The sequence below is a fragment of the Choloepus didactylus genome, chromosome 16 (assembly GCF_015220235.1).
Source record: "Choloepus didactylus isolate mChoDid1 chromosome 16, mChoDid1.pri, whole genome shotgun sequence".
NCBI classification, from domain to species: Eukaryota; Metazoa; Chordata; class Mammalia; order Pilosa; family Megalonychidae; genus Choloepus; species Choloepus didactylus.
In genome coordinates this window covers 63,048,083-63,072,648 of record NC_051322.1, presented here as the reverse complement: position 1 = coordinate 63,072,648, position 24,566 = coordinate 63,048,083, and the positions used below count along the sequence as shown (strand labels likewise).

The 24,566-nt window shown below is 39.6% G+C and overlaps 1 protein-coding gene across 3 annotated transcripts in view; it reads left to right on the top strand.

Annotated features, from left to right (window-relative positions):
• LPIN2 (lipin 2) overlaps positions 1–24,566 on the top strand; it is a 127,335-nt gene that overhangs the window by 99,273 nt on the left and 3,496 nt on the right. For 2 of the 3 annotated variants that reach the window (XM_037806330.1, XM_037806328.1), the window contains exons 8-19: positions 1,849–1,948; positions 5,491–5,678; positions 16,615–16,708; positions 17,085–17,154; positions 17,916–18,005; positions 19,032–19,114; positions 20,045–20,189; positions 20,842–20,990; positions 21,523–21,609; positions 22,953–23,105; positions 23,471–23,585; positions 24,174–24,277. In XM_037806330.1, coding sequence (XP_037662258.1) covers positions 1,849–1,948; positions 5,491–5,678; positions 16,615–16,708; positions 17,085–17,154; positions 17,916–18,005; positions 19,032–19,114; positions 20,045–20,189; positions 20,842–20,990; positions 21,523–21,609; positions 22,953–23,105; positions 23,471–23,585; positions 24,174–24,277 — 1,378 coding nt within the window. The remainder of the gene's footprint in view (positions 1–1,848; positions 1,949–5,490; positions 5,679–16,614; positions 16,709–17,084; positions 17,155–17,915; positions 18,006–19,031; positions 19,115–20,044; positions 20,190–20,841; positions 20,991–21,522; positions 21,610–22,952; positions 23,106–23,470; positions 23,586–24,173; positions 24,278–24,566) is intronic. The other variant, XM_037806331.1, reaches the window with a different exon arrangement.

The following is a 24,566-nucleotide window of genomic DNA, read 5'->3' as shown; positions in this document are numbered from 1 at the left end:
GACCTTCAGAGTCACACATAAATAATTTATTTAAAAATTTTACAAGAATGTGATTGTCATGGACTATTATGGTCAAATCTGATCGCTCCAGCTCTTTCCAAGTCTCAGCACTTCTGAAACCAAAAGTCCACAACCATTTGTTCTACCCTAAGAAATATTAAGGAGGGAGATCCAGTTCTGTATGGTGACCACTTCGTTTTAGTTTGGGACCTAGTGTAAGAACTGACTACAGATAGGAAGACCAACTGGTTTCTCATTTTTTTTCCCTCTCAACTTTTTATTATGAAAAGTTTTATACATATTTGCTTTCTCTCTGTGTCTCCACTTACACACGGGTTTTTATTATTTAAACTATTTGAAAACAAGTTTGTAGACATTGTCACTTCACCCTTAAATACCCAAACATATGTCTTCTAAGAATGAGAACATTCTCTGCATAACCACAGCACCATTGTCATCATGAAGGAAATCCACAATATTGTGTCATATTCAGTCCATATACAGATTTCCCCAAATGTACCAGGAGTGTCTTTTTAGCTGTTGTTTTTTTCCAGTCCCCCAAGCCATTCCATTAAGATTCACGTTATTTTGGTTTTTATGTTTCTTTAGTCTTTTTTATTTTAGAGCAGCACCCCTGCAGTCTCCTGCTTTCTCTGTCACACACTCACACACATGCACGCACACCCAGACCCCTGTTTCCTCTCTATACCCTTAATACTAAACCAGCCACATGTCTTGTAGACTCTCACATTCTGGATTTGTCTGGTTGTTTTTTTCAAAGTGAGAGTCCCCATATTTCTTTCAACTGGAAATTAGCAAAGTAGCTCTAGAACAGTACTATCAATAGAAATGTAATGTGAGCCACATATGTAATTTTTAAAAATTTTTCTATTTTTTAAACAGTGTTATTCACACATCATACGATCCATCCTAAGTTAAACCATCAGTGCTTCCTGGCATATATGTAATTTTAAGTCTTCTGGTAACCACATTAGAAAAGGAAAATTAACAGGTGAAATTAAGTTTAATAATATATCCTGTCTAACCCAATAAATTGAAAATATCATTTTGACATGTAATCAATGTGAAATTTATTAATGAGCTATTTTACATTCTTTTTTTTTTTTTTAATAGTAACTCTTGGAAATCTTGTGTGTTTTACATTTTGCCTGCCTTGGTTCAGACTAGTCAATTCATGAGCTCACTAGCCACTTGTGGCTGATGGCTCCTATAGTGGGTAGTACAGAGCTAGAGGCTTAATAGGTTTGGGTTAAATATTTTTTAAATTTTATAGTTAAAGATTAAGGGACATATTGGGTAATTCATGTTGCAGCTTATAATATCTCACTAAACTTGATCACTTGTTTACCATGTCTACCAAACTTCTCCATTGTGAAGAATTTTTGTCCTTTTGCAATTTGAAGGTAATCTGTAGCACCATGTGGACATCCTGTTCCCCAACGACCTTTCACCTAGTGGTTTTAGAATAATGGCCTCCTCAATGCAAGTGATCACGTCAAGTTTGGTCATGCTTGCTGTTACTTATGAATTTCAAAAAACTTCATTAAATATAAATTTTTTAGGGACTAGGATTATTCGTTAACAGCAAATGAATCAGTGCATGTTTATTGAGCACCTATTACCTGTGTAACACTGACTTGCTCTTCCATTGGCATGGGTGATTGCAAACCAGCACAGGTGAGAAAGTTAATTGGCACCTGTAAAAACAAAACCCCATTCAGATCATGGTAGGTTTTAATGTTTACCAACCCTGTTTGTTTTCTTGATGCGTTGTAAGTGAAGAAGAACTAAGTTTTTACCTCTGATGTATTTTTCTTATAAAAACAGGTGTCCACAAGAGAAGCCAGCATCAGGGACCTGATGATATTTATCTGGATGACTTAAAGGCTCTGGAACCTGAAGTTGCAGCTCTCTATTTCCCTAAAAGGTAGTGTAGTCCATAATGTTATGGTAAAGGGTAAACAGTTCGGAAATGTTGTGGCTATTTCTAGAGCAGAGCATTTCATCGGAGGAAAAAGAACAAGGTGATGGTGTCCTTTAAATCTGATGGTTGCTTCAGGTTTTGGAGAATGCAGAAATGGCACGTTTTATTTTACTATAGTAATTTGAAATTCATAGTCTTACCTGTTTATGAAGAAATTTTCAATGCAGTGAGGAGAGGTGCCCTAAGTTAAACCTACATAAGGGCATGCCTTCATGCACTTTCTATGGTCATTAATGCTAACTCACATTCTTGGGGAAATTCTTTAATGTTTGTTCACTTATGAGGTGTTTTTAAAGGTAATATATCATTATTTATTTGGAAACATTTTACAAAGAAGGCTTTCGCTCCCTTGGTGCTTCCAAGCTCCCACTCTTTTTCTGAGCTCAGACCTGGGTCTGCTGAGGCCTTGGTCCGGCTGCTGTTCCCCATGTTCCCCTCCATGTTCATCACCCCCCACCCCCACCCTCCACTGTTTTTCCCTTTGAATAACTCTAAAACCTCAAACAGGTATATATTTGTGCTGTTTTCCCAAGATCATTTCCATTCTTACGGAAATTCCATTATAATACCCTGGGACTATAGAAACTATTTACTTTTTCCCATGGATGTTTTTTTTTTTTTTTTTTTTTTTTTTGAAATAAATTCAAACTTACAGGAACAGTTGCAAAAACAATACAAACCCCATACACCGAACTCCAGCATACCCCGACCCCCCTCCTCTGATACCCCAATCCACCACCTTTAACATCCTGTCACACCATTTCTTTCTTTCCCTCCCTCCCTCCCTCCCTATCATCCATCATCTATTGCTCTGTCTTCTGAACATCTGAGAGCAAGTTGCACACATCCTCAAACAATGTAATTCACATATACATTTCCCATGAACAAGAACATTCTTTTATGCAGTCGCATTAAGCGCAGCTAAGAAGTTCAAGAAATGCAACATTGATACAAAGCTTATATTCTTTATTTCCTTTTTTCCTTTCTTATGTACCAACTATGTCTCTTTGAGCCTCCTCTCTTCCATCCTCAGATCCCATCCAGGATCATCCTTCGCATTTAATTGTCATTATCTATTTAGACTGTTTTGTGTTTTTTTTCCAATTGTGGAAACATATATACAGCCTGAATCTTCCCATTCCAACCCCTCCCTAGCATTCCATTAGTGGGATTAATCACATTTAGAATGTTGCAAAGCTAACACCTTCCCACCACCGTGGATGTACTCTTATGGCTTGAATCTACTGAGCCATAAGTACACAAAGTTATATACTTTTAAATGAATTATTGAAAAACCTATTTCATTAGGTTTTTGTTTGGCATAGAGAAATTGCATTGACTTGATCATATTTAAATTTTTTAAAAATAATTTTGAAAGGTCCTTAAAGCTCTTTCCTAATTATCTGCCCTAAATTGTCCCAGAATATCTACTTCATTGAAATAATAGTTGGGGTTTAAGTCCCTAGAACTGAAACTGCTTCCCCCTTTTTTTTCTTAAACAATGAGAAAAGGTGAAATGTAAGCTAATGGGAATTATGACTTTCTGTCAGATTTTCCAGTTCTTAAATGTATATTCATGTGTATATTCCCAAAACAGGTTTCTTAGTTCCCCTTTAAAAAGTTGGGGGGAAGGGACTAATCTGATGGGTACTTAAATGCAGTATTATAACCTGACTTAGGGTCATTGTCCATTCACTAAGTAAGCTTTTTACCTGCGTTATTTCTTGAGACATTTTTTAAATACTAAAACATAGATTGTTTTTAATACTTATAAGCATTTGTTCTGTTATTGTCATGATCATTGTCATCTTTGCTACAAAATATTTAGTATGTGTAATGATAGCTAAACCTTAAAATCAGTCTCATTAGTCTTGTGGATCTGGTTCCATGCTGAGTCAGGTGGCACCCTCCATGTATTTAGATGTTGTGTCAGTTAGGGTAACACTCGCTGCTGTAACTACAAACCCAAGGTCTCAGTGACTTCACACAATAGAGGTTTATTTCTTGCTAAATAATGACATTCCAGTCCTGGTGTTGGGTGTGAGGCCTCCCACACAGGGATTCAGAAACACAAGCTCCTTCCATTTTGAGGCTCCACCATCCCCTTACAGCGTTAGAGTCCATGGTTTGTAGCCAACAAACAGGGAAAGGAGTAAGGATCCCAAATGGGAAGTTTTTATGGGCCCGGCTTGGAAGAGGATGATAGCACTTCTACCCACATCAGGAACCTAGTCATGCGGTCACGTGACCATACCTCACTGCAAGGGAGGCTGGAGAAAGAAGAAACAGTTTTTGTTTGTAGCAGTCTTTGTATTTTACCTGAGCACCAACTTGCCCTTTGACCCTAAGGCATTATTACAAGTTTTTCTGCTGTACATTGGCTTGGGCCTTTTTCACCATTCCCAGTGAAGAAAACATTCTGTTCTGTTCATTCAGTCATTCGCAATCTTGTGGTGTGGGTGTGCATTGTTGTTAGGAATGACTTTTTCTAAAACCTAAATCTTTTGTTGGTTCAAATGCAAAATATATAGCTTTTGAAACTGCCTTCTATTTACAGCATCTTTTTACCCTGCCACTTGCTGTTTAAATCTGAGATGTTTTTTCTAAAGATCATATAACTTCACTGGATCAAATAAATTAATTTTTTTTAATCAAACAGTAAATAGCCTGCTTTTTGAACAAAAGTGAAGAATATGAAAATTCTAGAAAAATTATCTCAGTTGTGCTTTTAAATAACCATTTGAAGGGGCATATTTGGTGGTAAACATTCATGACTGCAGGTGCTATTTCCTTGTGTATAAAAGCGTTCTCTTAGGATGAGTCACCTTCTGAAACCTGGCTTCTGGTTAGCTCTAGTTGTGGCCCTTACTAGTGTAAAAACAGTTTACTTCTAATCTGTTTCTCAATACATTTCTTTTTTAAGTGGTTCTACCCTCCTGAAAAAGTTTTCTTGCTTAATTTTTGCTTTCTTCTTCTTTGTTAGGTACCTGATGAGTTTAGAAAAGCCTGCTTTTTTAAATAACACAGCCTTAGGCTATGGTAATATCCAACAGGATGTATATATATACCACAGCTTCTTCTAGGAAGTTAGGAACCAAAGGTTTTCAAACAACAGATTTGTCTAAATGACCCTTTCATTTTCATCATGGAAATGTAAATAAATGCTTATAACTCCTTTACTCCTTTAATTAAAATCAGAAAGACTACACTTGAAATGTTTTTATTACTGTGAGTAACTGTAGGGATTTTGTGACATATTTACAGTATTCACGGTTAATTCCTCAGTAGTGCTGTTTGGGTTATTTTTATGTCATCTGTGTTTCCAATGCTACCTAAGGAAAGCTATGGTGTGACTGTAGGTCAGTCTGCTCCTTTTTAAAAAGGGGGTATGTTACTTTGTTCAGATCCTCAGAGAACATGTAATAAGCCAGGAATACAAGACGCTGTAATAAGGCAAATCCTTTCTTCCCCTCCACCATCCCCAGTGAATCTGAGCCTGGCTCCCGGCAGTGGCCCGAGTCGGACACACTCTCCGGCTCCCAGTCCCCACAGTCGGTGGGAAGTGCAGCTGCGGACAGTGGCACCGAATGCCTCTCGGATTCTGCCATGGACTTGCCCGATGTCACCCTCTCGCTCTGTGGAGGCCTCAGTGAGAATGGAGAAATTTCTAAAGGTACAATGGGGCGGCATGCCCTGACTTCACTCCCAAAAGCCACCTGCTCATCTTCTTAGTCAGTGATCTTGTGTGGGTAACTTATCTCCCAGGGATGTGAGACCCTACACCTTCATTGAAAGAACCTCATGTGGAGTGATATTAAATATAAAAGTCTTTGGTGAGGGAGTGTGCCCCAAAGGTGCTTACCAAACTTGAGCGGTGGAGTGTTCAGGCTGCCCTGTTCTCGTCTGTAACGCTGAATTGTTTGTGGGACCAAGGTCCAGCTGCCCTCCTGGAAAACACTTAGAAATGAGTGCATGGCCCAAATGTAGAAAACTGATTGTCTGTTGATAGAAGAAAAAAAAAAAACATTGAGTTAAACTAAAATCTTGGTATGTTCTCAGTTTAGCTAGTATCCTTGATTTATCTCTGTCACTTGTGTTATCTTTTGTCTTCTCATCCTCAGAAGCACTGTAGGCAGCATGCGGGTGGCAGGCCAGGTCAGCATAGCTTTAGAACTGGGTTTTCCTTGGATGTTCTCCTTAGGGTGCAGGATACTCCTTATGTCTCTTTCTTCACATCTCTGAATTCTACTTGTTGTATTTTATGCAAGAAATTAATACTGTGGTATGGCCGTGGTTCCTTTTAGGGACAAAATTAGGTCCTATTCTTTTGGTACTCCTCATAGGCCCTTAGTTTTAGAGTTGGGGTGGGGGGCGGGGGGGGTGAAAAGCATATTTACATTTTTGTTGTAAGTATTGGTACTTAGTGTGGTGAAGTTTGTTATTGACGGGGGGCAGAAATGGCATGTAAAAGAAAGAAATAATATACACGTAACTTGAAGGAACAATCCAAGTGAGAAATTTCTCTGTTATCCCTATCTATTAGAAAGCAGGTTTATGAACAGGGTACAAAAATTTGTGTGATATCCTCATTCACCCTACAAAAACTTGGGATTTATTTCTTGACAGACCCAAGCCAAAAATTTTTTCCCCAAACAACAGTAAGATATATTTTGGTTGTTTTTTTTTTTTTTTTTTTTTTTTATATTTGCTCTCCAAGGCAGTTTTATTTAATTGTGCAAACTTAGGTACCTGTCCATCCTCAGCAATCATAGTGACTTTACAGAAAGAGATTCTTCATGCTAGGAAGATCAAACCATTACCTTTTTTTTTTTTTTTTTTTTTTTTTTTTAATCATCATTTTATTGAGATACATTCACATACCACGCAGTCATACAAAACAAATTGTACTTTCGATTGTTCACAGTACCACCACACAGCCGTACACCCACCACCCAAATCAATCCCCGACACCCTCATTAGCACACACACAAAAATAACAAGAATAATAATTAGAGTGAAAAAGAGCAACCGAAGCAAAAAAGAACACTGGGTACCTTTGTCTGTTTGTTTGCTTCCCCTACTTTTCTACACATCCATCCACAAACTAGACAAAGTGGAGTTTGGTCCCCATGGCATTCCCAATCCCACTGTCACCCCTCATAAGCCACATCTTTATACAACTGTCTTCGAGATTCATGGGTTCTGGGTTGTAGTTTAATAGTTTCAGGTATCCACCACCAGCTACCCCAATTCCCTAGAACCTAAAAAAGGTTGTCTAAAGTGTGCGTAAGAGTGCCCACCAGAGTGACCCCTCGGCTCGTCTTGGAATCCCTCTGCCACTGAAGCTTACCCCACCTCCTTTCACATCCCCCCCTTGGCCAAGAAGATGTTCTCCATCCCACGATGCCGGGTCTACATTGCTCCCCGGGAGTCACACTCCACGTTGCCAGGGAGATTCACTTCCCTGGGTGTCTGATCCCACGCAGGGGGGAGGGCAGCGACCCCACCCTTCAAGTTGGCCCAGCCAGAGAGAGAGGGTCACATCCGAGCAACAAAGAGGCATTCAGGAGGAGACTCCCAGGCACAAATACAGGGAGGCCTAGCCTCTCCCCCGCAGCAACCGTCTTCCCAAGGGTAAAACTTATGGTAGAGGGCTCAACCCATCAAACCACCAGTCCCCTATGTCTGTGGTCATGTTAGCAACCATGGAGGTGGGGCAGGCGAATACCCCTGCATTCTCCACAGGCTCCCCAAGGGGGCACTACATCTTTCTTTTTTTTTTTTCCTTGTTTGTCTTTTTTCTTTTTTTCTTTTTTAACTTTCCCTTCTTTTTTAAATCAACTGTATGAAAAAAAAAGTTAAAAAGAAAACAAACATACAATAAAAGAACATTTCAAAGAGACCATAACAAGGGAGTAAGAAAAAGACAACTAACCTAAGATAACTGCTTAACTTCCAACATGTTCCTACCCCACCCCAAGAAAGTTACATAATATAGCAACATTTCAGCGAACCTGCTCCTACTACATCCATCAGAAATCAACAGACCATAGTCATTTCTGGGCATCCCCAGAACGTTAAATAGCTTATCTGTTCTTCTTGGATTATTGTTCCCCCTTCCTTAATTGCTCTCTACTGCTAGTTCCCCTACATTCTACATTATAAACCATTTGTTTTACATTTTTCAAAGTTCACATTAGTGGTAGCATATAATATTTCTCTTTTTGTGCCTGGCTTATTTCGCTCAGCATTATGTCTTCAAGGTTCATCCATGTTGTCATATGTTTCACCAGATCGTTCCTTCTTACTGCCGCGTAGTATTCCATCGTGTGTATATACCACATTTTATTTATCCACTCATCTGTTGAAGGACATTTGGGTTGTTTCCATCTCTTGGCAATTGTGAATAATGCTGCTATGAACATTGGCGTGCAGATATCTGTTCGTGTCACTGCTTTCCGATCTTCCGGGTATATACCGAGAAGTGCAATCGCTGGATCGAATGGTACCTCTATATCTAGTTTTCTAAGGAACTGCCAGACTGACTTCCAGAGTGGCTGAACCATTATACAGTCCCACCAACAATGAATAAGAGTTCCAATTTCTCCACATCCCCTCCAGCATTTGTAGTTTCCTGTTTGTTTAATGGCAGCCATTCTAACCGGTGTTAGATGGTATCTCATTGTGGTCTTAATTTGCATCTCTCTAATAGCTAGTGAAGCTGAACATTTTTTCATGTGTTTCTTGGCCATTTGTATTTCCTCTTCAGAGAACTGTCTTTTCATATCTTTTGCCCATTTTATAATTGGGCTGTCTGTACTATTGTCATTGAGTTGTAGGATTTCTTTGTATATGCAAGATATCAGTCTTTTGTCAGATACATGGTTTCCAAAAATTTTTTCCCATTGAGTTGGCTGCCTCTTTACCTTTTTGAGAAATTCCTTTGAGGTGCAGAAACTTCTAAGCTTGAGGAGTTCCCATTTATCTATTTTCTCTTTTGTTGCTTGTGCTTTGGGTGTAAAGTCTAGGAAGTGGCCTCCTAATACAAGGTCTTGAAGATGTTTTCCTACATTATCTTCTAGGAGTTTTATGGTACTTTCTTTTATATTGAGATCTTTGGTCCATTTTGAGTTAATTTTTGTGTAGGGGGTGAGGTAGGGGTCCTCTTTCATTCTTTTGGATATGGATATCCAACTCTCCCAGCCCCATTTGTTGAAAAGACCATTATGGCTCAGTTTGGTGACTTTGGGGGCCTTATCAAAGATCAGTCGGCCATAGATCTGAGGGTCTATCTCTGAATTCTCAATTTGATTCCATTGATCTATATGTCTATCTTTGTGCCAGTACCATGCTGTTTTGGCAACTGTGGCTTTATAATAAGCTTCAAAGTCAGGGAGTGTAAGTCCTCCCACTTCGTTTTTCTTTTTTAGAGTGTCTTTAGCAATTCGAGGCATCTTCCCTTTCCAAATAAATTTGATAACTAGCTTTTCCAAGTCTGCAAAGTAGGTTGTTGGAATTTTGATTGGGATTGCATTGAATCTGTAGATGAGTTTGGGTAGAATTGACATCTTAATGACATTTAGCCTTCCTATCCATGAACATGGAATATTTTTCCATCTTTTAAGGTCCCCTTCTATTTCTTTTAGTAGAGTTATGTGGTTTTCTTTGTATAGGTCTTTTACATCTTTGGTTAAGTTTATTCCTAGGTACTTGATTTTTTTAGTTGCTATTGAAAATGGTATCTTTTTCTTGAGTGTCTCTTCAGTTTGTTCATTTCTAGCATATAGAAACATTACTGACTCATGTGCATTAATCTTGTATCCTGCTACTTTGCTAAATTTGTTTATTAGCTCTAGTAGGTGTATCGTCGATTTCTCAGGGTTTTCTAGATATAAGATCATATCATCTGCAAACAATGACAGTTTTACTTCTTCTTTTCCAATTTGGATGCCTTTTATTTCTTTGTCTTGCCGGATTGCCCTGGCTAGCACTTCCAGCACAATGTTGAATAACAGTGGTGACAGCGGGCATCCTTGTCTTGTTCCTGATCTTAGAGGGAAGGCTTTCAGTCTCTCACCATTGAGTACTATGCTGGCTGTGGGTTTTTCATATATGCTCTTTATCATGTTGAGGAAGTTTCCTTCAATTCCTACCTTTTGAATGTTTTTATCAAAAAGGGATGTTGGATTTTGTCAAATGCTTTTTCAGCATCTATTGAGATGATCAATTGATTTTTCCCTTTCGAGTTTTTAATGTGTTGTAATACATTGATTGTTTTTCTTATGTTGAACCATCCTTGCATGCCTGGAATAAACCCCACTTGGTCATGGTGTATGATTTTTTTAATGTGTCTTTGGATTCGATTTGCAAGTATTTTGTTGAGGATTTTTGCATCTATATTCATTAGGGAGATTGGCCGGTAGTTTTCCTTTTTTGTAGCATCTTTGCCTGGTTTTGGTATTAGATTGATGTTAGCTTCATAAAATGAGTTAGGTAGTGTTCCATTTTTTTCAATGTTTTGAAAGAGTTTGAGTAAGATTGGTGTCAGTTCTTTCTGGAAAGTTTGGTAGAATTCCCCTGTGAAGCCATCTGGCCCTGGGCATTTATTTGTGGGAAGATTTTTGATGACTGATTGGATCTCTTTGCTTGTGATGGGTTGGTTGAGGTCTTCTATTTCTTCTCTGGTCATTCTAGGTTGTTCATATGTTTCCAGGAAATTGTCCATTTCTTCTACATTATCCAGTTTGTTGCCATACAGTTGTTCATAATATCCTCTTATAATTTTTTTAATTTCTTCAGGATCTGCAGTTATGTCACCTTTTTCATTCATTATTTTGTTTATATGCGTCTTCTCTCTTTTTGATTTTGTCAGTCTAGCTAGGGGCTTGTCAATCTTGTTGATCTTCTGAAAGAACCAACTTTTGGTGATATTTATCCTTTCTATTGTTTTTTTGTTCTCTATGTCATTTATTTCTGCTTTAATCCTTGTTATTTCTTTTCTTGTACTTGGTTTAGGATTGGTTTGCTGTTCATTTTCTAGCTTCTTCAGTTGATCCATTAGTTCTTTGATTTTGGCTCTTTCTTCCTTTTTAATATATGCGTTTAGTGCTATAAATTTCCCCCTTAGCACTGCTTTTGCTGCATCCCATAGGTTTTGGTATGTTGTGTTCTCATTTTCATTCGTCTCTATATATTTAGCAATTTCTCTTGCTATTTCTTCTTTAACCCACTGATTGTTTAGGAGTGCATTGTTTAACCTCCAGGTATTTGTGAATTTTCTAAGTCTCTGATGGTTATTGACTTCTAATTGTATTCCATTATGGTCAGAGAATGTGCTTTGAATAATTTCTATCTTTTTAAATTTATTGAGGCTTGTTTTATGTCCCAGCATATGATCTATTCTGGAGAAAGTTCCGTGAGCACTAGAAAAGTATGTGTATCCTGGTGATTTGGGATGTAATGTCCTGTATATGTCTGTTAAATCTAATTCATTTATCAGATTGTTTAGGTTTTCAATTTCCTTATTGGTCTTCTGTCTGGTTGATCTATCTATAGGAGAGAGTGATGTGTTGAAGTCTCCCACAATTATTGTGGAAACATCAATTGCTTCCTTTAGTTTTGCCAGTGTTTCTCTCATGTATTTTGTGGCACCTTGATTGGGTGCACAGACATTTACGATTGTTATTTCTTCTTGCTGAATTGCCCCTTTTATTAGTATGTAGTGGCCTTCTTTGTCTCTCAAAACATCCCTGCATTTGAAGTCTATTTTATCTGAGATTAATATTGCTACACCTGCTTTCTTTTGGCTGTAGCTTGCATGAAATATTTTTTTCCATCCTTTCACTTTCAGTTTCTTTGTGTCCCTGTGTCTAAGATGAGTCTCTTGTATGCAACATATTGATGGTTCATTTTTTTTGATCCATTCTGCGAATCTATATCTTTTAATTGGGGAGTTTAATCCATTTACATTCAACGTTAAAACCGTGAAGGCATTTCTTGAATCGGCCATCTTATCCTTTGGATTATGTTTGCCATATTTTTCCCTCTCTCTATTAATATCCTTTATTGTACCCATACCGAATCTCTTTAGTACTGAACCTTTCTCCAAGTCTCTCTGTCCTGTCTTTGTTTCTCTGTCTGTAGGGCTCCCTTTAGTATCTCCAGTAGGGCAGGTCTCTTGTTAGCAAATTCTCTCAGCATTTCTTTGTCTGTGAAAAATTTAAGCTCTCCCTCAAATTTGAAGGAGAGCTTTGCTGGATAAAGTATTCTTGGCTGGAAATTCCTCTCACTCAGAATTTTAAATATATCGTGCCACTGCCTTCTTGCCTCCGTGGTGGCTGCTGAGTAGTCACTACTTAGTCTTATGCTGTTTCCTTTGTATGTGGTGAATTGCTTTTCTCTTGCTGCTTTCAGAACTTGCTCCTTCTCTTCTATGTTTGACAGTGTGATCAGTATATGTCTCGGAGTGGGTTTTTTTGGATTTATTCTATTTGGAGTTCGCTGAGCATTTATGATTTGTGTATTTATGTTGTTTAGAAGATTTGGGAAGTTTTCCCCAACAATTTCTTTGAATACTCTTCCTAGACCTTTACCCTTTTCTTCCCCTTCTGGGACACCAATGAGTCTTATATTCGGACATTTCATATTATCTATCATATCCCTGAGGTCCATTTCGAGTTTTTCAATTTTTTTCCCCATTCTTTCTTTTATGCTTTCATTTTCCATTCTATCATCTTCAAGGTCACTGATTCGTTGTTCAACTTCCTCTAGTCTTGTACTATGAGTGTCCAGAATCTTTTTAATTTGGTCAACAGTTTCTTTAATTTCCATAAGATCATCCATTTTTTTATTTAGTCTTGCAATGTCTTCTTTATGCTCTTCTAGGGTCTTCTTGATTTCCTTTATCTCCCGTACTATGGTCTCATTGTTCATCTTTAGTTCTTTGAGTAGCTGCTCTAGGTGCTGTGTCTCTTCTGGTCTTTTGATTTGGGTGCTTGGGCTTGGGTTATCTATATCGTCTGGTTTTTTCATATGCTTTATAATTTTCTGTTGTTTTTGGCCTCGTGGCATTTGCTGAACTTGATAGGGTTCTTTTAGGGTTTGTAGACCAGTTGAAGTCCTTATCTCTAATTTATCAGATCTACAGCTTCGTGGAGTACACTTTCTCTAACTAACCAGCAGGTGGCGTCCACGAGCCACCTGTTCTCCACAAGCCAGATCTCCCCTGCTTAGCCTTTTTGGTGAGTGGGGGAGTGAGTCTTGTGGGGCCCAATTGGTGTACCAAGCTTGCGTGTGTAGTTGGTGTTGCCTGCCCTGTATGTGGGGCGTGTTTCTGGGCAGTCGGGGAGGGGGGGTGGCCCTAAGAATCAAATCTCCCTGATGATCCTAGAGTTTTAAAGCTGCTGCAATAGTCTAATCCTTCAGTTCAGTCCTGCCACAGTTTGTCTCTGCCACTGACCCACAAGTCTTTGGTATTGGCGTATGGCTCCTGAGACTTTGAAGTGGGCCCCTCTTCCAGGCTGTGCACCCCGGGTCCTCTGTTGAGGGATGACTGTGCTATGTCACAGGTGAGTGCCGTCCCCCCAGGGCAGTTCTGGGCTGCTGGGCTGTGTTGGGAGGCTCCCAGTCTGCTCAAATGATGGCTGAATGGGGCTCTGTTAATTCACACTGCTCCCCCTTCCCAGCTCTGGGACATTCAGCTGAGGTTGCAGGGAAGGCTAATGTCCACGCCCAGTTTTGTGGTGTGTGCCTGTTATTTGAAGCACTTCCGTCACACTGGGTTGTCTGGGGCAGCTCTGGGCTATGGGGCTGGTGATGGGCAGGAGTGTTTCCTGTCCACCAGGATGGTGGCTGTGAGCGGACACCCCCCTTTTCTTGGGAAGTTGTGTTGTTTAGTGAATTTTCTCAGCCACTGGATTATTGCCTTTTGTCTCAGAGCTCTCTTAGTTCTGCTCTTGACTTGACGTGCCCAAATTTCAATTCTTTGAAGCTTTCTGTATTGAGCTTCTTAGAGTAATTGTTTTAGAAAAAGCAAAAAGGATTTAAAAAAAAAAAAAAAAAAAAAAAAACGGCCCTCCTCAGAGATCTAATGGGTTATTAAAATGCTAATAGACAAAGCAACCAGGGCCATTAAGGAAAGGTGCACAGGGCAGAGAGATCAGCTTTGCTTCGGGATTTGCATATGCGCCTCAAGGCCTGATCTCCGCCCTTCCCCTTTCTGTGTTCACCAGAACTCCAAAAATCCTCTGCTTTTATTTTGGAGTTTTTTGTGTTGTTTTTTTTCTATGCCTGTCTCCTCTCTGCTGGGCTGGCTGCTCTCAGAGTCTCTGGTGTCTGGTCTCAGTCTATCTATGGTTGGAGTTTGAATCAGTAGAATGAGTTTCCGATAAGAGCAGCCACTGCAATTCTCCCTTCTCCTTCCCGGAGCTGACAGCCCCTCCTCCCCCGGGACTGAGCCTGGCAGGGAGGGGCGCAGGTCCCCTGGCCGCAAAAACTTACAGATTTCGCTGATCTCAGCAGTTCCACGTTTTCATGAGTGTTGTATGAAGTATGCCCAAAGACAGATTGCTCTGTGGTGTCCAGTCCACGCAGTTCCTGGCTTTTTACCTACTTTCCTGTAGGAGTAACTAAAACATACAGCTCACCAGTCTGCCATCTTGCCCCGCCTCTGGTTTTTTTTTGTTTGTTTGTTTTTAAATTATTTGAAATTCAAAAACAAACACACAATAAAAATTGACAAACACAATCTCAGAAAAAAAGAAGGCAAACATGCAATCTGAGAAAATAAATCAAATTGACAAATAACATTAAAAGATGCTCAGCTTCATTTGTGATAAACACAAAGCATATAAAATGCATACAGTTTTTCTTCTACCATGTTGACAGAGGTGAAAAAGTATGATAGTAGACTGTTGGCAAGGATGCAGGGAAATAAACATTCTCATACACTGTTGGCAGGGGTGTAAATTCATACATCCTTTGGAGAAGGCATTGGCACCATCTTTCATAATCCGAACTGCAAGCACCCTTTGCCTTACCAAGTTATACTTGGTATATTGTATCCTATGGGTATATTTTCACAACTAAGAGGATACCTCCCCAAGGACATTCACTATAGCAATGTTTTTAAAAGAAAAACAAAAACAAAGAAGTTGTAATAACCTTAATGTCCCCCACCAGAGAACTGGATAATAAACTGAGGTACATTAATAAATTAGAATGCTGTGCAGCTGTTAATAAGAAGGGAAGATATCCAAGACTAAGTAAAAATAGCAGTTGCATGGGGAGTATATATAATATGATACCATTTATTTAAATAAAGATTATATATTTGCTTATATATGCATTAATTTTTTCTGAGAATTACATAAGAATCTTAATGCTTTATACTTCAGGGGAATAATACTGGAGGTAAGATGCAAGAAATAATTTTCATCTTACGGTCTTATATGGTTTTGAATTTTTTTAGCTGTATACTCTTTAAAAATATAAAGTTGAGAAAATCGTATTCAAAGATTATAAACTGCTCTTTTATGTACAATTCTTTAAGACTTTTGATTTATTTGATTTTTTTCCAAGTCAGAATGACTTGAGTTACGCAAAGTATTTGCAAATGTATTTCTAGTAGTTATTAGTAGAGTCACACCTACTTGACAGGCTTTTTGTTTAATTAGATATTACTATATTTATTAAAAGATGACAAACCCTTACTTAAGTGATGTGATTTTTTTTTTTTTAAAGAAATGATATGGCCATTACAGAATATCAGGAAGACATATTATGCAAAATATGGATAAAGCAAAAAAACTCTAAAATCACATATAATTATTATATATTTTGGTGTTTTTTTTCCTTTATATATATATTAACATATAATAATATCGATACATAAAATGTGTTTACAAAGCTGAGTTCATATGGTACTTACAGCTCTGTATCTTGCTTTTTCTCATTAAACATGTTAAAACATTAATAGGTACTCATTAAACATGTTGAATTGAATTGAATTAGTATTGTACCATTTCTCTTCATCAAAAATTAATTGTTCCTATAAAAGGCAGAGAGTTTCCAGTTCTCAAATAAAATAAGTAATGCTTAATGAATACACTTACACCTAAACTTTTTACACATTTAAGATCACTATAGAAAAAAATATCATGCTATTGAAAACTGTACGTCCCCCATGAATAATCCTCAGGCAGTTGATTGCTAGTAAAGAGTTCTTCCCTCTGAGAATGAAAACAGTTTTCCTTGCAGTTATTTTGTGTGTATCCGTGTCTGTCTTTTTCTCTCCCTCCCTCCCTCTTTCCCTTCTAAGACCCCCTACCATATGTGTCATCTATTTCCCTAAAAGTCCCTGGCGTATCCCTTTCTCATTTTCTTAACTGGGGGAGGAGTGGTGGCAGAGACAGAGGAAGGAAGTGTTCTTTATTGTCCTGGGAAAAAAAAAAAGGTATCCAACATTTTGCTCTAGGTATATAAAAAAAAATTAGTTTTAAAAAAAGAGGTTTTCTTTTAGCCTACAATTCCTTCAAGGCAGAGAATTAAGAAGATCACACATGGGGATTTATGTATTCTCCAACTAAAGTTATTATTCTTTTACATTGCAGAAAAATTCATGGAGCATATCATTACTTATCATGAATTTGCAGAAAACCCTGGACTTATAGACAATCCTAATCTTGTAATACGGATCTATAACCGGTAAATATTCTTGCTTTTATAGTTGCGAAATACTGTTACAGTTTTTTTTTCCAAGTCCTAGTTTTAAATATTACTGTTTCTTGATATAAAACATGACATCTCATATAAATGAGCTAAAAGGCAGTGACTTTGAAGTGAAAGTGAAGCCTCAACTTAATAATGAGGCACTGAAATATTATTTTTCTGTTTTATAAATTTTACTGCTTCTGTGTTCAGAGAAGTTTAGCTTGAAGCAAAGATTATTCATATGGCCAAAAATTTAACAGATCATCATCTTATTGAAAATAAGAAGCAATTTTGCATGTTCTTTTTACCTCTCTTGTTTTCTCTGTATGGTTTATGTGTAATGGTTTTGCATAATTTTTGTTTCTCACAGTTATTACAACTGGGCTTTGGCTGCTCCCATGATCCTTAGCTTGCAAGTATTCCAGAAGAGTTTGCCTAAGGTGAGAGGAACCACCTTTGCTGCTGTTGCTGAAGTTTCAGCAGCGTATAGTACTTAAAAAAAATCCATGTGTGCATAATTCTACCTCATATTTCGAAATCTTGAGTTTAACATCTATTATAAAACATCGTTCTGTACTCAAATTATCTCATGCCCCAAATCTAGGAAATTAGCCAGCCTTCTGCTTTTTTCTGTCACTTTTTTTTATTAGCTATTTATGCCAGTTTCTGTGTATAAAGGTTGGGAGATTTTATTAATTTTAAATGAAATATGGAGTGAATGAAAAAAATGTCCTCTTATGGGAAGCAGCAGCTAGAAGAGGGAGATGTGACCACTGGAAAGGTGACATCAGTGTGGCCTGGTTAGATTGTGGCTGATAAGCCTGTTCTGTTGAACCTGAAGATTTTTACTCAATCCACCAAGAAAATGCTATTTGCCTAGTTTGTCCACATAAGTCATGAGAGCCCCGTTTTTCCAAGGATAGGGAAATTAAAGCTGCCTTCTGGCAGGCCCTAAGGTGAGCTGTTCCTCAGTAAGCAGGGGCCCCAGCCTCACCACAGAATGGCTTCAGCACTCTAAGCCAGTTCACCACTGAGCTGGGCTGTTTTCTCGAGGTAGTAAAATGCTAAAGGAATTTGGAGAAGGTTGCTCACATCTTCATATTTCATAATAAGGCACTGTGCTGCAGGCTAATGTTGGGAAGTGTTCGGATGCTTTCTGGCTGACGGATCACTGGGACTAACCCAACTTGATTGCTTCCAGGCAACAGTCGAGTCCTGGGTCAAAGATAAGATGCCAAAGAAATCTGGTCGATGGTGGTTTTGGCGTAAGAGAGAAAGCATGGCCAAACAGGTAAAGACCTAGAGGTAACCATTTTCATGAGCTGAAAAACAGTGCATCTTTCATTTAGTCAAAAAACCTTCGTAAGAGTCAAGCATACAAAAGCTAATTTGGCCTATACAATGTTGTGTTACAATAATAATAGTTAGCAATTTGAGACGGTTACTGTGTGCAGGGTACTGTACTAGGTGCATTACCTCTAACATTTATGACAGCTATACACAGATTTGAATCCTCACTTTGAGAGTAAGGAAACTGGCACAGATCTTAAGTAGCTTGACTGGGGTCATGAAACTGATGAGTGAGGGACCTTGAGTCTGACTCAAAAGCCTGTGTTCTTTCCATATCACCATATTGCCTATCAGATAAAACAAAAGCTTCCTATCTTCTGAACAATTCCAGATGTAGATCACCAGAATCTGCTGTTCTAACAAAAGACCAGTAGAACAGGTTCATCTAGAGACCTGTGCTTAACGGAGTGGCAGAGCAGATCTTGGTTTCCCAAAAGCCTTCTGAGAAAGAGGGGTGGGGGAGTTCTGCCCATATTTTGAATGGCAGCCGCACCTTAATGAGGGTCTGGTGATGAGGACTCTTATCAGGTCTGTGTCTGCACAATGTCTCCACCCACCCCCCAGTCCTTTCTCCTATACCCACAGGGCTACCCTGAGGAGAAGAAAACGCTAGTCATTTCTATTCTGCCATTCCTGTGTCTCTGCCAGAGACCCAAACAAGTCTGGGCAAGTCATATTCTATTTTGTGACTTCAATTGGTGCTGTTTATTTTTTTTTTTTAATTTTTTTTAATTTTTTTTATTTTTTTAACTTCTGGCTTGTGATCGACAGCTTTTTGCATAGCAACATATGAGTTCTCTCTCAAGTTTCTGTCCTTTGGCTCAGACTAGAGAAAGTCTGCTTTGTGCACCTTTCTAAGTTGTGGATTCAGAAAATAGTCACATTCATTCCTGGAAAGAGCTGCTGGTGAATTTTTTCTTGTTGGTACGGGAAAAAATTGTACATTGCCATTGTTTTGCTCTTTTAGCTGCCAGAGGCAAAGCAGGGAAAATCTGAGCTGCCGCAGACCAGTGACCTGCCGTCAAGCACAGAGGAGCCAGCCAGTGCCAGGTGGGTGCCCTTGTCCTTCCTGTGGGATTCACGTCACCTGCTGCTCTGCTGTGGTCATTGTGTTTAAGGTGATTGGGGCAATTGTACTGAATTCTTAGAAATGTCTTTCTCCTATAGATATATATGACAAAAAGTGGCTTGTTTGTACAACTCAGCAGATAACTTACTTATCAGCTTAGGGAAGGAAGTATACCCATCATCACTGCTTCCTGAATACTTGGAGCCATGGAATCTGATAGCTCTGAAATGTAAGGCTTTGGAAAGGGCCTAGGTTAAGATGTACTGCTACACCCCTGTAGCCCTGATCCCCTGTTTCCTATCAAGCACAGAAAGGAGATAGAAAAAAAGGAGTCTGAAAAATTGGCTTGGGTAATCCTTAGGCATTGCATTACTTGAAAGAAGCGGCATACTTTGGACGTTTGGATTGGCTGGCCCTGAGAAGAGTTGCTCATGATGTACCCCATTCTTGGTCCTTCTTCTGTTGTACTTTCCCCAAATTCTCTATTCTCCCATTCCCTAACTCTTTAATTTAATAGTCTGTCTAGGCCTGAGAGTTTTTCTTGTGGTTTACCCTCTTCTTTTAAAGGATATATAAGAATCTTTCTCACTAGTTGTTAAATCAGTGTAAACAACTATATTGTCTTTGATTTGTACATCCTCTTCAGCAAGTCAGTAGATTAGCAGCATTCACTTGCCATGGCAGAAAGTCACAGTCAGAAATAACTGTTCCCCAGTTATAGGAGAGAAGAGGAAGGTGGCCTGAGCATGTGGAGACATGACTATTTTAGGCATAAGAAACTGTTGACATGGGAAAGTGGTATACCCTTTAGGATCTTAAATGGTACTTCTGGATCTTTCTTTTCTTGATGCTAAGTGAGAGGCTGTCAAAATGTCCTGTGCCTCTTGAGTAACTGGGTTGTCTTTGGCTAGGCCTACTGAGGGCAACTCATCGAGTGATGAGGGCTCACAGGAGTGTGAAGAGTCGATCCGCGCGGACCCTGTCCCAGGGGAGCACCTGAGCCACACCGGCACCACCTCATATAAGAAGTCTCTGAGGCTCTCCTCAGACCAGATTGTGAGTCTCGTGGGATCTAGCAGGGTTTATATGCATAACTGTTTAATTTGATGTGCTTCCTACTATCCATCCCACAGCCAAGCCTCGCACAATACTGTACAGCCCATGGCTGAGTAACTGTGTGTGTACAGAGCAGGGTCCCCCACCCCCATTCACCATCAGGATTACCTGGGGAACCTGGGGAACCTGTGGCCTGCAGTGTTCTGTGTCAGAATCTGGGAGAGAACTAAGGCATTTATGTTTTCAGCATGTTTCACAGACAGCAAGCCCACCACTGGGCCATGCGCTCTGAGCTCTTAGGAACCACCAAGCTAGAAAAATGATACTTTGGTTAGACCAATTTCCTCCTTTCCTATTTATTTCCCACCCCATGAATTGTATACATTTTCACTGAGAGAAGAATCAGTGCACCTTCAGCAGTGATTCTCTCAAGTGTGGAGGATGAACAGAGAGGTTTTGTTTTTTGTCATCAGAAAAGTCTCTTGGAATCCCAAAACACTGTTTAAGCAGTGCCTTGTTCTACTTGTCTCAAATCGAACATGCCATGTGAAAGAAACCCCCCTGCCTGTTCTGTAAATATTTAAGCTCTGTTCCAAAGTGGATTTTTTCAGCTGGTTTTCTTTATTCTTATATATATATTTTTTAATGAAAGGCAAAATTGAAGCTCCAGGATGGCCCTAATGATGTTGTATTTAGTATCACAACCCAGTATCAAGGTACCTGCCGCTGTGCAGGGACCATTTACCTGTGGGACTGGGACGACAAGATCATCATTTCTGATATCGACGGAACAATAACCAAGTAAGTTCAAGTCCATGCATTGGGGGTGCACGTTAGTGTATGGTGAGGGGGTTCCTCAGCCTGGGGAACCTGAGCCCATGGGTGCAGTCAGGAGTGGTATTTAAAATGGTAGGCATTGAGACATCTTGAGCACAGTTCACAAGGGTGCATTTTATGGATGGAGCCATACAAATGTAAAGTCAAAAAAAACTTTTGGAAAGATTCTGTTACATGATCTGACATTAAAAAAACACAAGGCAGATTAGGGAGGAGAAAAAGATGTGTGGCTATAAGTTATTTCTGAAAATGAACATGTGGCTTTCATGTCTGACTCCACTTTTACAAGTGCATGTCATTGGGTGTATTTGCAAGGGACTGCTGTGCAGTTGCACAGAACTATGATGATGAAATTGTCTTTGCAGACTATATCCCTACCCCCACCAAATACTCAATGGCACTGATATTTAACCAAATTGGGAAAAAAACTTGGCTCAAAACTTGGCTGTATACCTTTAATTCCTGATACCTTTTCCTGTTTCTCCCCTCTTCATAGGTCTGATGCTTTAGGGCAGATTCTCCCACAGCTGGGTAAAGACTGGACTCATCAGGGTATAGCGAAGCTCTACCATTCCATCAATGAGTAAGTATCCAGTGTGGCAGAGAGCTCTGGTGAGCTAGGACCTGCCCATCAGTCTGCATATATCATACCCCTGTGGCCCACGTTTTCCTACTCCTTTTCCTGTAGCCTCACGCAAAGAAAAGGGTCAGACACCATTTACGAAACATGAGCTGTGTGCCTGGCACTGCGTGACATGTTTTTTTGTTACCTCATGTAATTTTCACAATACTATGAGGTTTAGGCACTGCCCATATCTATAGCCATAGCACTTATTTTTAACCCAGAATTTAACAAGGGAGCCTATTTTCATCTTAGTTTTATTCACTGAGTATTTTTAAATTTACACAGCATATAAAGAAAAGCTCAGTGAACAATTGCAGTTGTTCCCACTGCCTTCAGAAGCAGCCAGTTTGTAGTTTCTTTCACATCCTTCCTGTCTGTGCATATAAGCATGTGGGGGCATGTTACACTCACTGTGCTGTACCTTGTTTCACTTTTTAGAGATTCTTTTTTTCCATGTCAAAATGTACAGCATTGTCTCATTCTTTTAAATAGTGGCAAGAATTCTATTATGGATGTAGCAGGTTCAGAATTATCCTCTTTTTGTAGGTGACGATAAGGCTTGAAGGGGTTTAATAATTTGCCCAGGGTTATTGGGTAGTAAATGGCAGAAACTAGATTCATCCAGGCTCTGATGCCAGACTAGGTAGGCTCTTAAACACCCCACCCCCTCCCTCTTAATTGTTTCCTGTAGGTGCTTTCTGGGATGGGGTTTGCTCCTTGGACCTCCCATGTTCTGGCCTTAGGTGTGAGCGGCTTCCCCTCCCAAAACTGAATCCCCCATTCCCCTGGCAGATCCTGGGCGCCACTCGCTGTCATTGTCTGTGTGGGGCTGTGGGGCCCTGACATGTGGGTGTTAGTTTGATTGAAAAATTACAGTGACCAAAGTATTAGTCCATAATGCCATAATATGAAATTTAGGAGGACATCAGTTACCCAGGTATAATTTTGTTCCTTGTCTTACAGAATGGTTTGTATCCTACAAATAATCTTAGAAACAAGAGCCTGTCTATCTTCCCTTTACAACAGATAATTTAAAACAGACTAAGGTTTTAGTATGTTTTGTCATCTGGCTATCGGTATTTACAAATACTTAAAAATTTAGGATGATCCTTATGTATACTTTCATTTTTCCCCATGGTATTTTCCATGTAAGAGTGAAATCTTTAGAATCCCAATTAGTTTCCTGCTAAACTCAAGAATTTAAACGAGAGGACCTTTGTTTGCATCATTTAGAAGGAAAGTGTTGGTTTCCCTTTACTCAAAGCACATGAGCTAAGCATGATGCTTATGTTCTCTTTCAGGAATGGCTACAAGTTTCTGTACTGTTCTGCCCGCGCCATTGGCATGGCTGACATGACCCGTGGATACCTCCACTGGGTCAATGACAAAGGCACAATCTTGCCACGGGGCCCTCTGATGCTGTCCCCCAGCAGCTTATTCTCTGCCTTCCACAGGTACCTCTAGGGCAGGCTCAGCTGCCTCTGTGCATGTGGGGTGAGTCCTGGGGCACTTGGAAGATGCTGTGTGTTTCAGAGCTTCTGGCTCCCTGTAGCATTCCAGCCAACACATGGCTCATACCTGGTGTGTCTCCACATGGTGAAGAAATTTGGGGTGCTAGAAGTTCTTGAGGTTTCTCCTTTCCTAAACCCCATCATTCAAATTTTCCTAGTCCTCAGACTGGGGAAGAAGAAATCAAGAAAGATACCAATTACTGAAGATTTACAAAATGGGATAGTTGTGAGCACTAAAATCTTTTCATGCAGTGGGGGAAAATACCATTTTTAATTTGGTGATTATATTGGTATTCTTTTTTTCCTAGGGAAGTGATAGAAAAGAAACCAGAGAAGTTCAAAATTGAGTGTCTAAATGATATCAGGAATTTATTTGCACCATCTAAGCAGCCATTCTATGCTGCCTTTGGAAACCGTCCCAATGTAAGTGTCTCTTCTGGCTACAGATTCTGATGTGGTAGATAGAATTCAGAGGAATGTACTTTTTAGGGTATACCCATGTCATAATTCTTGAACCCTTTTTTTTTTTTTTCTTCAACAGCAAAATGAATGCCAGTTTTGCTACATAGGTTTTCACTGTATCTGTTCCAAATTTCTCCAGCATTTGGGAAGGTTCTGTAGGTGGAGATGTACCCCAGAATATAATAGAGAAGGCAGCTCTCTGTCCCTGGGGCTTCGGCTCCATTTCCTTAGGTGGCTCTAAGCTATGTCCTGGGACCTGCCCCCTCACTAACTCAGCCCCTGACCTACCTCACATCATCCTGGGCCACCAGGTCGCAGGCGTGGCAGAGGTGTTACCTTCCTGGTCTGTGGCCACCCTCTCTCCTGCTTCAGGGCCTCTGGCTTTTCCTTGGCTGCCGAAGCTTTTTGATTTTCCAGTCAGTGTTGGTGCTAAAACTGAAATGTGCCCTCCTCTCCATGTTCTCCTGAGGGAGTCTTCTGGTCATGCAGTGCCTCTGACTCACAGGGAACCCTTCTCCCTTCATCTCCCTTCTTGGTTTTCTTCTGCAGGATGTCTATGCTTACACCCAAGTTGGAGTTCCAGACTGTAGAATATTCACCGTGAACCCTAAGGGTGAATTAATACAAGAAAGGACCAAAGGAAACAAGTCATCGTAAGTGTATTCGATTTCCCAGCTTAGGGCCCATAGCCAGGAACAAATTTAGGAGCAGATAGGTATTAACCAAGAATCAGGATCAGAGCTACATCTGTCCTTTGGAGACTTTTCTCTTCTCCTGTGTGTTCCCTCCTCTAAGGTAGATATTTAAGCGATCATGATTATTCTAGATTTTGGAGAAGCAACACCCCAAGAAGGGACTTGATTCCTATCTCTCAATCTACTGATCTGAGGAATCTGAAAACCTACAGTTTGTGCTCTTTGACCATTTTAAAAATAACAGTCT